The following is a 13,139-nucleotide window of genomic DNA, read 5'->3' as shown; positions in this document are numbered from 1 at the left end:
ACAGTGGGGCCTTGACTTACGAGTGTCCCGACTAACGAGTTTTTCGAGATACAAGCTGTCTCTCGGCCAATTTTTTGCTTTGAGTTGCGAGCTAAAATTCGGGTTATGAGCCAGCTTCAGATACCCCACCGCTAGTTGGCCCAGTGAACGTCACATTTAACGCCACAACATCAGCCCAGCATCACGTGTCTCACTCGTTCACTTTTTGATTGGACATACGAGTAATTTGAGTTACGAGCTCCGTCTGGAACGAATTAAACTCGTAAGTCAAGGCTCCACTGTATATAAATAAACAAAGCAGAAACACTCTCAAAGATACAGAGACACACTGATGATTGCCAGAGGGGAGGGGCTGGAGGGACTGGGTAACAAAGCTAAAGGGTTGGAGAAGTAGAGATTGGTAGTTACAAAACAGTCATGGGGATGGAAAGTACAACATAGGGAATAGAGTCAATGATCCTATATAATAAAAGGCTAATATGCAAATTGACCAAACGGTGGAAAGACCAGTTGCTATGACACACACTGACCACCAGGGAGCAGACCCTTTTCACAGGAGCTGCCCCTGGGCGGCTGTGGCGGGAGCCTCTCCCGCCTCCGTGACAGCGCTAAGGACCCCTTGGGGATGTCTGACTGCCGGCTTGGGCCTGCTCCCTAGTCTGCAGTTGGACATCTCGGAGGGGTCCCGGACTATGAGATGGTGCAGGCCGGGCTGAGGGACCTGGACTCCCCCCAGTGTACGAATGTTGTGTACTGGGCCTCTAGTACTATAATAACCTGCAGGGTGCCAGTGGGGCACTGGAAATATCAGGGGAACACTTTGTAAAGTATATGATTGTCTAACCAATACCTTATACACCTGAAAACAATATTGAATGTACAGTAAAGTGTAACTTAAAATAAAAATAAATAAATTTTACGAATTTTAAATAATAAAAAAATCTCAATTCAAGGGATAGATGATATTTTTATTTTTTCCAGACTATCAGGCTAAAATGATAGTTCCAGAAGCTGTTATAACACTGAGTTCCAGTGTAGCCTCAGAATAAATTACATCATAACCTTATAAGGAAACTGACTAAAGGGCACCTTGTGTGTAAATTCCGATTTGCTTCCCCCCAAAAAACTCAAAAACCAAAAAAACAACAAAGCTATAAACTCAGCCGCGTGACAAATCAGCCTTTCTGAGCCCGGTTACCTGTGTTCTAGGCATGGGGCCTGGACCACCTGCATCTGGAATCATGACTGTCCCCCTGCTTTACCCGACTCTCCATCTGCAGGGTCACGCAGCCCCAATCACAAAGGCCTGCTGCGGAGCGGGGACTGGAGTGGTGGCTCCGGCCTGTAAGCTCTTCCACCAGGTGTCGGAGGCACGGATCTCACAGCGACCAGGTGTGGCAGGGATTGTTATCCTCCAGAGCCTGTGCGTTCATTCCCGGTGGGTGCACTGGAGACCCAGGAGACCATGGGCCCAGGGCCTGGCGGGAGGGACACACAGACTGCCAAGCGGGAGCACACAGGGAAGGCTGATACCTCGTGGAGAAGGCAGCCAACCAGACAGCCCACCGGGCTTGCGATGGAGGATAACAAGGAAGGTCTCTCTCTCTCTCTTTTTTTTTTTTTTTTTTTTAATATATTTTATTGATTTTTTACAGAGAGGAAGAGAGAGAGATAGAGAGTCAGAAACATCGATGAGAGAGAAACATCGACCAGCCGCCTCCTGCACATCCCCCACCGGGGATGTGCCCGCAACCCAGGTACATGCCCTTGACCGGAATCGAACCTGGGACCTTTCAGTCCCTGGGCCGACGCTCTATCCACTGAGCCAAACCGGTTTCGGCTCTCTCTCTCTTTTTTTTTTTTTTTCAACTGGGGATCAAACCCGAAACCTAGGCATGTGCCCCAATAGGGAACCAAACCTGCGACCCTTTCATCCAAGACGCTCCCACCAACTGTCCAGGGCAAGGAGGGCTCTTTCAACCAGGTCTTCAGAGGTGGGTCTAAGAAGACGCAATCTCAGGCTTCAATGCCTCGCGGAGCTGGGGGCCAGTGTTCCAGGGAGAGGAAACTGAGGCACAGAGAGGGTCAGGAAGGGCACGAGGTCACACAGCAGCTGCGCAGGAGAGCCAACATTTGAAACCCTACTGCCAGATGCCGAACTCCCCCCGTGATGTCCTAGTAGGGCGAGTCATTGGCTGGCTCAGCGTGGGGCTCACCCATGGCAGGTCCGAAGTAAAACCCCCTTTGCTGGCTCCTACCTGGACGATGGCAGCTCAGGTCTGGGGTATGCAGCCAGGCCTGTGAGGGCTGGAGAAGGGTTTGTCTTCCCCGGCTCCCGCTGGGAAAGGGGCGGGCGTTTCATCCCATTGTCCTTCCCTTCCTTCCTGCTCTCTACTCCAGCTCTGACAACGCAGTTTTAAAGGGCTTCTTAAGGCCGCTTTGTCTTCTGTCCACCTTGAGCTGGGCCTTTCCGGGTGGGGGATGGGTTGGGGCGAGGCCGAGGTGCCGAGAGAGGGTGGGGCCGGCAGGGAATCTTGGCGCCTGGAGGGACTGAAGAATTCTCCTCTCATACCTTACCTTTTCCTAGAGGGCTCCCTTCCCTGCTGTCTGTGTCTGCGGTCCTTGGGTCACACTAGGCATTCAGTTAATATTTGTTGAATAAAACAGTTATCTGTGCTCTTCCATGTGCGAGGCATGGGGCTGGGCCTGTTAACACCACTTCCTGTCCACCCCTCTCTCCATCTCCCCAGTGGCAACCATGTCCTCACCATAATGACCAAGAATCTTCAAAGCACTTCTCACCCTGTAATTAAGTGCACCGTGTCAACGCTCAGGGTGTACATTCCAAGAAAGCAGGAGTTCTTGGTGGTTCAGCTGCTCCCCAGCTCAGTGTCTGACCCATAGGAGGTGCAGGAAATCATCTGCTGGGGGAGTGAGTGAGTGAGTGAGTGAGTGAGTGAATGAATGCATGCTGGTAAGGGCGTCCCAGGGCTAAGCTGGGAAGGCTGCCTGTGTGACTTGAAGGTAAAAATGCCTACAAACCAGAACTTCATGGGATTTCCCCTTCGAAGTGGCTCTGATTTCATTGATAACACCTTGAGTCCTAAATTCTCCTTAAGTGGATCTTAAACTTCAGAGCACGGACAGACGGCCAGGGAAATTCCAGAACGCACTTTAGAGACAATGAATTAGTGGGGCTGAGCTGGGCTATGGAAACCTCCTTGTTACAATCCACTCTCCACTCTGCAGCCAGGCTCTTCTGTTTTTATATACAGTATATTGATTTCAGAGAAGAAGGGAGAGGGAGAGAGAGAGAAACATCGATGATGAGAGAGGCCCTACCGTTTGCTCAGTGGTTAGAGCCTTGGCCTGGGGACTGAAGTGTCCTGGGCTTGATTCCGGTCAAGGGCGTGTACCTTGGTTGCAGGCTCCTCCCCGGCCTGGGTCTGGTCAGGGTGAGTGCAGGAGGCAACCAATTGATGTGTTTCTCTCACATGGATGTTTCTCTCTGTCTTTCTCTCTTCCACACTCCCTAAAAAATAAAAGTTTTTTTTAATGATAAGAGAGAATCATTGATCGGCTGCCTCCTGCATGGCCCCACAGCCCGGGTATGTGCCCTGACAGGGAATCGAACCGTGACCTCCTGGTTCATAGGTCAACGCTCAACCACTGAGCCACACCAGCTGGGCCAGGCTCTTCTGAAAATATGTAAAACCGCCCTGACTAGTGTGGTTCAGTTGGTTGAGCATCCTCCCGTGCACCAAAAGGTTGTGGGTTCGATCCCGGATCCAGGCATGTGCAGGAGGCAACCAATCAATGTTTCTCTCTCACATCGATGTTTCTCTCTCTCCCTTGCTTCTTCTCTCTAAGATCAATAAAAATCAAACAAACAGACAAATAAAAACATAAATCCGCCAAAACCGGTTTGGCTCAGTGGATAGAGCATCGGCCTGCGGACTGAAAGGTCCCAGGTTCGATTCCGGTCAAGGGCATGTACCTGGGTTGCGGGCACATCCCCAGTGGGGGATGTGCAGGAGGCAGCTGATCAATGTTTCTCTCTCATCGATGTTTCTGACTCTCTATCTCTCTCCCTTCCTCTCTGTAAAAAATCAATAAAAATATATTTAAAAAATAATAATAATAATAAAAACATAAATCCAAACGAAGTCACTTTCTAGCTGAAAAGCCATCCATGTGTTCCAGATGCCACAGTGATAAAGTCCAAACTTTGTGTCCCTTTAGTGCCTTCGTGATCTGGCCCTGACCACCTGCCGCATCGAGGCACCAGGTTCTTTGTGTGCCTGGCGACTCCACTTTGCAGACTGGCTTCCACTTTGCAGACTCTCCCCTCCTCCCTCTCCTCTCTTTGCCTTTCAGTTATTCTTGCCAGACTGACTTCTCTTTCTTCAGACCTCAGCCCAGAAGCCCTCTGCTCTCTCCTCCTGATTCCGCATCCCTGTCCATCACCCAGAGCTGACTCACAGGGCATTGTAACGGCCTCTCCTGTGCAGGGTTAAGCTCATTCAGGGCAGAGCCTAGCACGAGGGTGGCTCGCAATCTCTCCCACCTTTAAAGGCCCGGTCTCCCTGCTCCCCTGCGGCTTGGTGCTAATAATGTGAATAATTAAGACCTTTGTGTGCTTGCTCTCCAAGTGCTACCTCATTCAGTCATATTTCAACTGCATGAGATAGGCCTTAGTACCCCCATTTTGCAGACAAGGAAACTGAGGCACAGAGTGATTTAAAGAAAGGAGCATGTGCTTATTAAAAATATATATATTTTTTATTGATTTCAGGGAGAAAGGAGAGGGAAAGAGAGAGAAACATCAGTGATGAGAGAGAATCATTGACCGGCTGCCTCCTGCACATCGGACAAGCATGGGCTTTTGAATCAGGCAGTTCTGGGTTTTAATCTAACCTCCATCACTCGCCAGCTATGCACAAAGTTGAGTGAGAAACCCAAGGTCTCTGAGCCTTCATTCTTTCCTACGTCTGTGAAAAGTGGGTGTAACAATACCTAGCCTGTCAGGAGGTTGTGGGGGTTCATGCAAAGCGCTTACTTAGCACATGGTGAGAACCCCATACCCTTTGAGGCATTATTATATTACAATTAGTTGTTTCATCTTTGGGGTAACAAACATTCAAAAGTTGAGTCAGCCCTGGCCCGGGGAAGAGCTTCGTCCCAATTCACCAAGGTTACGGGTGCGATCCCCGGTCGAGCACAAACAAGAAGCAACCAGTGAGTGCATAAATAAGTGGAACAGCGAATCAATGTTTCTCTCTCTTTCTAAAAATCAATTAAAAAAAGAACATTAAAGGAAAGGTTAGTCATTTACTAAACGGAACTGAATGTTCGTGATATTATTGTCACCAGGGATTTAAAATTGGGGTATCTTGTAGGAAATATAGTCAATAATAAATGTAATGAGTATGTATGATGCCAGGTAAGATGCAGAAATGTCTACTAACATAGGATTAAATGACAACTGTAATAATAATAAAAAAAAGAACAAAAATAGTAACAATAAAGGACAGCTGGGAATAAAAATGGGATTGCTTTCTTTTTTCACTCTTTGCAAGCGCCTCCTTGAACATGGCTGAACATTCTCGAATACACATGGAGCGTTTGTGCAGTGAGAAGTCGAGGTGGAAAGCAGGAGGCTTCCGGAAAGTCCTTTTTGAGATTTACAAGGGGCTCTGCCTGTAAGGCAGGAAACTGAACTTACTGAGGGCTAGATGTTCATTCAATTCGTCTTTAACAAAATATATGTGTTTTTTTAATTGATTTTTGAGAGAGAGGAAGGGAGAGGGAGAAAAAACATCAATGAGGAGAGAGAATCATTGATCGATGGCCTCCTGCACACCCCCTACCAGGGATCGAATCCAAAACCTGGGCTTGTGCCCTGGCTGGGAATGGAACCAGTGACCTCTTGGTGCACGGGACATGCTCAGCCAACTGAGCCACACCGGCCAGACTCAATTAGTCTTTTTTTTAAAAATATATTTTATTGATTTTTTACAGAGAGGAAGGGAGAGGGATAGAGAGTTAGAAACATCGACCAGCTGCCTCCTGCACACTCCCTACTGGGGATGTGCCCACAACCAAGGTACATGCCCTTGACCGGAATTGAACCTGGGACCCTTGAGTCTGCAGGCCGACGCTCTATCCACTGAGCCAAACCGGTTAGGGCTCAATTAGTCTTAATGTGTCTGCCAGGCACAGTACTGGGCTCTGGGGACAACTGTGGTCCCCATGTTGGTGGAGCTGACCTACTGGGACAAAAACAGGCATTACTAACGTGTTACTTAATTATAATTTTGAGGAGCGTTCCAGAGCGGGAGGGTGCATGGAGGCCAGAGGATAGGTGGAGCTGTCAGACTAATCTGGAATGGGCCTGTGGCTTCCTGGTGCTCCTCCCCCTCCTCTTCCTCCCACCACCCCATCCTGCAGGGAGCCTCTTCCCCTTTCAGCCTTCACCTCTCTAGCACACATGTGGCTCAAACCAACCTCCCTTCCTTCCTTTTTCCCTCCCTCCCTCCCTCCCTCCCTCCCTCCCTCCCTCCCTCCCTCCCTTCTTTCCTCCCTTCCTCCCTTCCTCCCTCCCTCCCTCCCTCCCTCCCTCCCTTCCTCCCTCCCTTCCTCCCTTCCTTCCTCCCTCCCTCCCTCCCTTCCTCCCTTTCTTCCTTCCTCCCTCCTTCCCTCCCTCCCTCCCTCCCTCCCTCCCTTCCTTCCTTCCTTCCTTTTTAAAAAATATATTTTTATGGATTTCAGAGAGGAAGGGAAAGGGAGAGAGAGACAGAAATAACAATTATGAGCGTGAATCCAAATCGGGCTGGCTCCTGCACCCCAGGCGTATGCCCTGACTGGGAAGCAAACCAACCATGACCTCCTGGTTCACAGGTCCATGTTCAACTACTGAGCCACGCCTGCTGGGCTCAAGACTTCTCCATCCTAGAAATGTTTCCTCAATTGTCTTGCCCACCCAAGATATGTATAATATGCCCTCCAGCTCAGCTAAGCATCTATTTGTTCATCCACTCACTCCTTTCTTTTCACATATCAGCCACATAAAACTTGAACATTATAACGAGAGGAAAATGAAACTTACATTACCAAGCCTGGCCAGAGCGGTTCAGTTGGTTGGAGCATTGTCCCATGCACCGAAAGAGTGACGGTTTGATTTCTGGTCAGGGTACATACCTGGGTTTCAGGTTCAATTCCTGGTTGGGGTATGAACTGAGGGTAACCAATTGATGTTTCTCTTTCACATCAATGTTTCTCTCCTTTCCTCTCTCTAAGCATGTCCTTGGTGAGGGTTAAAAAAAATAATAAAAATAAATAAAAGTTAGAGCGGCGAAATAAAATCTAACCCCCCCCCCCCGCCCCAAACCTGTCCAGCTGGTGTGGCTCAGTGGTTGAGCATCTACCCATACACCAAGAGTTCGTCAGTTCAATTCCTGGTCAGGGCACTTGCCTGTGTTATGGGCTTGATCCCCAATAGGGAACATGCAGGAGGCAGCTGATTGATGTTTCTGTCTGTCTGTCTGTCTCTCTTCCTTTCTTTCCAAAAATCAATAAAAATATATTAAAAAAATAAACACCCAAAACTTAAATTACCCAGAGGCGAACACTATCAATGTTTGGACCTGTACTTCTAGGTTTTGTTAGTGAGGGCATCAAATTCCCTGCTTTTGCCCTAACCGGCTTGGCTCAGTGGATAGAGCGTCAGCCTGAGGATTGAAGGGTCCCAGGTTCAATTCCAGTCAAGGGCAGGTACCTTGGTTGCAGGCACATCCCCGTAGGAGGTGTGCAGGAGGCAGCTGATCAATGTTTCTCTCTCATCGATGTTTCTAACTCTCTATCCCTCTCCCTTCCTCTCTGTAAAAAATCAATAAAATATATTTTTAAAAAATTTCCTGCTTCTTCCAGGACAATTCCTACAAAATGATGGCAGCCATGACTTAGAAGTCAAAGGCCACTCACACATTAGGAATCCCATTGTAACACCTAAAACGAATATAAAATAATATTGAATGTCAACTGTAATTAAAAAAGAAAAAGAGAAACATGTTGTTATAAAAATGAGATATACGGTATGTAAATTGTATCTTATAAAAATCATATGTTGCAAACGTTTTGCTTCATGTAAACATCTATATAACAATAGTGTTAATTCCACCTGAGACTCTATACCATGTGTCAGAAATACTCTAAACCAAGGGCCTCTGTCCATTCTTTTCCAAATACTTACCTGTAGCTTGTTTGGCTCAGTGGATAGAGCCCCGGACTGCAGACTGAAGGGTCCTGGGTTCAATTCAAGTCAAGAGCACATGCCTGGGTTGGGGACTCGATTCCCAGTGGGGGTTGTGCAGGAGGCAGCCAACCAATGATTCTCTCTCATCATTGATGTTTCTATTTCTCTTTCCCTCTCCCTTCCTTTCTGAAATCAATAAAAAAGTCCTATATAATAAAGACCTAATATGCTAATTAGACCTAACAGCTGAATGACCTCAGAACATCCTTTCGGACGACCTTCCAGAGGAAGCTGGGGCTTCGAGGGGCAGCCGGGGTGTGAGGGCCAAGCCCTTTGCACATCGGGCCTCTAGTATATATATATATAAAAGAAATTGCTTCTCAAATACTTAGTGAACACCTGTTGTGTGCCACAGCTTAGCTTGGCATTTACACTGACTACAGAATCAGTCACTACTAACAGACTAACTGATAGATCCTCCCTGCCCCCAACTGGTGGGCGGAGTAGTAACATTATTATAAATGATATGTTGCTGAATATCCCTGGGGCTCAATGTCTGAGAATGTGTAATTGTTAACTGAGGAAGGATTCCCACAAGTGGGATATCTAGGTTAAAGAGGAGGTATACTTTAAGGGAAAATTACCCTCCAATTGGGTTTTACCAATTTGCACTCACACCCACTTCCTGTGTTTAGCTTCCCAACAACGTTCATTACTTTCTCTGCTTCCTCCTTTTGTTCCTAAACCCTCTGCAGGCTGGTTTTTGTCCCCACTACTCCGATGAAATTGCCAAGGCCACCAGATCTCATCCAAACTGCCAATTTCAGTAATCCATCTATTTTCTGCCCTTATCTTTATTGACCTATTTGGGCATTTAATACTTTGGACCTTACCCACACCCTTCTCTTCCTAAAATGTTTTTTCTTTCTTTTAAAAAATTATGTTTTTATTGATTTCAGAGAGGAAGGGAGAGGCTGAAAGAGACAGAAACATCAATGATGAAAGAAAGTCATTGATTGGCTGCCTCCTGCACGCCCCCTACTGGGGGATCAAGCCCGCAAGCCCTGACCAGGAATGGAATTGAATTATGGGAACCATGACCTCCTGGTTCATAGGTCAACACCCAACCATTGAGCCACACCGGCCGGGCATCAAATGTTTTCCTTCTTCGGTTGAGTTAAAGCAGGTCTGGTCTTACAGCCTCATTTCACAGCTGGGCACCCCAAGCCCAGAGTGTACTGAGCCTAAGAGGACACACTGCATCCTAGACTTCAAATCCAGGCCTCCTGGCATCCACAGCCATGAGCTTCTTTTTGAGTGTGACTTCTGGAATCCTTGGTGATGTTTGCCAGTTTTTTCTAGCATTAGGAGGGCCTCACAAGAAGAATCTTGTCCGGCTCTTTCTTTGTAGCGAGAGCGGCTAGTAAGCCAGGACAAGTGGGATAGGGAAACCAAGACAGATAGTTCAACAGCAGCTTGCAGCCACCAGAAAATCTAGATGCCACGCAGTCTGCAGCCCGCGAGTAACTCCTATCCTCCCGGAACCAAGGACACTTAGGAGTAAGTGCTTTGCATGTCTCCTCCCCAACCGGAGGGTAAATTACTTAAATCACCCTACTCAGGGAGACGGCAGACATCCAGTTAGTGCCATTTGCCAGCCACACCCAGGCACAGAGGAAGTTAAAAGAATAAATCTCTTTTGGGTACGTCAGCATAAAACTGACAAATACTGGATCCTCCGCTCAGACGTCCCCTAAAAGCTCAGCCTTTTAAATCCCCTCAAATCCAGGTCCCAGTCCCGCTCTCCCTCCCAGGGCCAGGTTAGTTCCTCCCCGCCCCCTCCTCCCAGAGCATCTCCTAAAGCAATCCCAGGAGGCTTACCACCCGGGCAGCGCAAGTCCCCGGAGCCTTCCCCGAGGTCCTCTTTTCTCTGATTTCTTTGTGAGCCCTGCTGAGGCCCATGTCCCCACCTAGTCCCTCTCCTGCTCTCCCAGGCCCTTTCTTGTTGCACTGTTCCCAGCTTTAATGAACATCCTCTACACTAAATGCACCTGAATTCGTGTTGTACAACTTTTCCTGCACGAAGTCAAGAACCCGCACACTGCGGTCTGGCCCCAGGCGGACCCGCCAAGGGTCAGGGCCCCTTTCCAGGAAGAGTAGGAAGAACTTTCCACAGCTCTCATTCTCAGCATCCCTGCTTCTCTTCATTGGTCCTCCAGGCCTTGGCCGAAGCAGGGCCCTAATGAGGACGTGGCCTGTGTGCACAGGCCCCTAATTGGGCATTTCCACCCCTGAGAGTTCGGGGGTGGCAGGGAGGCGGCCCAGGGACCTGGCGGGAGGGTCGGCCTGAGGCTCAGGACAGGGCTTTGGGGCCAGGCAGCCCTCTGTGGGGTCTTGGGCAGATGCACGTGGGCTTTCCTGGGTGACCCGGGGCATGACTCTGCCATCCACACGCTCATGGGGCAGAAAACATCTGCTTCTTCCTAGCGGAGTTCTGAGGCTTTCATAAGATCAACACACTTAGCCCTGGCTGGTTTGGCTCAGTGGACAGAGCGTTGGCCTGTGGACTGAAGGGTCCTGGGTTCGATTCTGGTCAAGGGCACATGCCCAGGTTTCGAGCTCCGTCCCCAGTAGGGGGCGCATGCAGGAGGCAGCTGATCAGTGATGCTCTCTCATCACTGATGTTTCTATCTTTCTCTTCCTCTCTGAGATCAATAAAAATATGTATATTTTTTAAAAAAGATCAACACACATAAAGGTTTAGGCTCTTTGCCTGGCACACGGTACCCAGTCAATAACTGAGTCTTTTTAAAAAAATGACTTTTATTTTTCCATTGATTTTTACAGAGAGTGGAGGGGGGAGACAAGAGAGAGAAACATTGATTGGTTGCCACACAAGCCTGCAACCGAGGCACATGCCCTTGACAGTACTCGAACCCGGGACCCTTCGGTCCGTGGGCCAAGGCTCTATCCACTGAGCCAAACCGGTTAGGGCAGCATATGGATTTTTTTATATATATATATTTTATTGATTTTTTACAGAGAGGAAGGGAGAGGGATAGAGAGTTAGAAACATTGATGAGAGAGAAACATCGACCAGCTGCCTCCTGCACACCTCCCTGCTGGGGATGTGCCTGTAACCAAGGTACATGCCCTTGACTGGAATCGAACCCGGGACCCTTCAGTCCCAGGCCGACGCTTATACAGTGAGCCAAACCGGCTAGGCAGAACTGGAGAGCAGAGGTGGCCGCCAACCGGAGCAGCGCGGACCTCGGCTCTGCTGGGAGGCCAAGGCTGCCCTGCTGGTCCAGGGCCTGCGGGTCTTGGAACTCGCCAGCCTGCCGGCCGCCGCCTCCGCGCTCCCCCTGCGCCCCGCCGCCCAGCGCCATCTTTGAGCCGGGCGCGGGCGGCTCACTGTCGCACTGCCCTCCCCACGGGAGAAGCCGCGCATGCCTCAAGCGTGCCGGTTCTGGGGATGGTGTATCTAACACTGGTCATGCTGGTAGCACCGGCTAAAAAGAATAACTGCTCTCCTTTTTCTGGGCCTTGAAGGAAGCGTTTTGACCAATTCAAAGATGGCGCCGACAGCCTCACTGCCCCAGTCTTCCGCTCTGGAGGCGCGGGGGCGAAGGTCACGTGGGAGTGCGCCGGCACGAGGGGCGGAGCCGTCGCCATGGCAACCCGCGCGCAGCCCAGGCGACTGTGTCTGGCGGGAAGCGGGCGTGCTGAGGCGCTGGCGACAGGCGGGGCTGTGAGCGCCGAGGGGCCCGGGCGCCCGGGGCCGCTGCGGGACGAGACCCTGGGCGTGGCGTCCGTGCCTTCCCAGTGGAGGGGCGTCCAGGGCGTCCGCGGGGAGACGGTGAGGGCGCGGGCCCGGCGCGGGGCGACGCGGGCGGCAGGGCGAGGGCCGCGCGAGGCCGCCGGGCCGGGGTCTGGCGTCCCACCGCTTTCTCTTTAGAGTTTAATATTACACAGGAACTCCCTTTGGGCTCTTCCGTCCCAGTTTCCTCAGCCTTTGAACGGCCACCTAAAGGCGTTTTTGTTGTGTGTGTTTTTTTTAAAGAAACCTCTAAAAGCCCTAAGTTTGGAAGGATTTTGTGTGAACTGCAGGCTTTCAGCATTTCACATTCTCTTTCGTTTTAAAAAATGACCGGCCTGCGTCTTCAGCTCTCGATAAGCCGGTTCCCGGGGTTTAATCTGAAGCTCAGAACGAGGTGCTGGGGTGCCGGCGGGCCGCGCTCGGTGCCGCCTCCCGAGGGGGCTGCGCGCGGCCTGGGCTCCCCGCAGCCACGTGGGCGGTGCTCGCGCGGACGGAGAGTAAACCGCGTGGAAGTGGACTGCGCGGTGTGTTGGGGCCGTGGACAGGGTGCAGAGGGCGGGGCACAGGAGGATGGCCCGGGCCTGGCGGGGCGGCGTCCCGGACACCGGAGAGCGGGCGGGGCGGTCCGGGAGGCAGCCGACCGGTGTCTGTCTGTCCGTCTCTCCCTCCCTGCCTCCCTTTTCCAAAATAAAATAAGCCCTGGCCGGTGGCTCAGTGGATAGCGCATCGGCCTGCGGCCTGAAGGGTCCCGGGTTCGATTCCCGTCAAGGGCAGGTGCCTTGGTTTCGGGCTGGTGCCCCAGTAGGGGGCGCGCAGGAGGCAGCTGATCAGTGATTCTGATCATTGATGTTTCTATCTCTCCCTCTCCCACTGAAATTGATACAAATATGTTTAAAAAGATAGAATTTTAAAAACCTTTTTTTTTTTTTTTTAAGGATGGGTTGGGGAGTGAGAGGGTGCGTTGCAGAGTGGGAGAGAGTTAGCGGCGGGGCTGTCAGGTGGGAGGGTCCAGGCAGAGCCAGTGGCACATGCAAAGCCCTTGGGTCCCAGCAAATCTGGGGTCGG

The 13,139-nt window shown here is 50.5% G+C and overlaps 1 protein-coding gene across 2 annotated transcripts in view; it reads left to right on the top strand.

Moving 5' to 3' along the window:
* DYNC2I2 (dynein 2 intermediate chain 2) overlaps positions 1 to 13,139 on the top strand; it is a 39,482-nt gene that overhangs the window by 14,448 nt on the left and 11,895 nt on the right. Inside the window, exon 1 of one of the 2 annotated variants that reach the window (XM_081103922.1) lies at positions 11,913 to 12,113. The exons of the other annotated variant lie outside the window; for it this stretch is intronic. Coding sequence (XP_080960048.1) covers positions 11,928 to 12,113 — 186 coding nt within the window. The 5' untranslated portion in view covers positions 11,913 to 11,927. Of the gene's footprint in view, positions 1 to 11,912; positions 12,114 to 13,139 lie in introns of those variants that run through there. 2 annotated transcript variants of the gene reach the window in all.

Source organism: Myotis nattereri, assembly GCF_964212035.1.
Source record: "Myotis nattereri genome assembly, chromosome: 12".
NCBI lineage: Eukaryota > Metazoa > Chordata > Mammalia > Chiroptera > Vespertilionidae > Myotis > Myotis nattereri.
The sequence above is the reverse complement of the archived record's forward strand: the minus strand, read 5'-3'. Positions and strand labels throughout refer to the sequence as shown.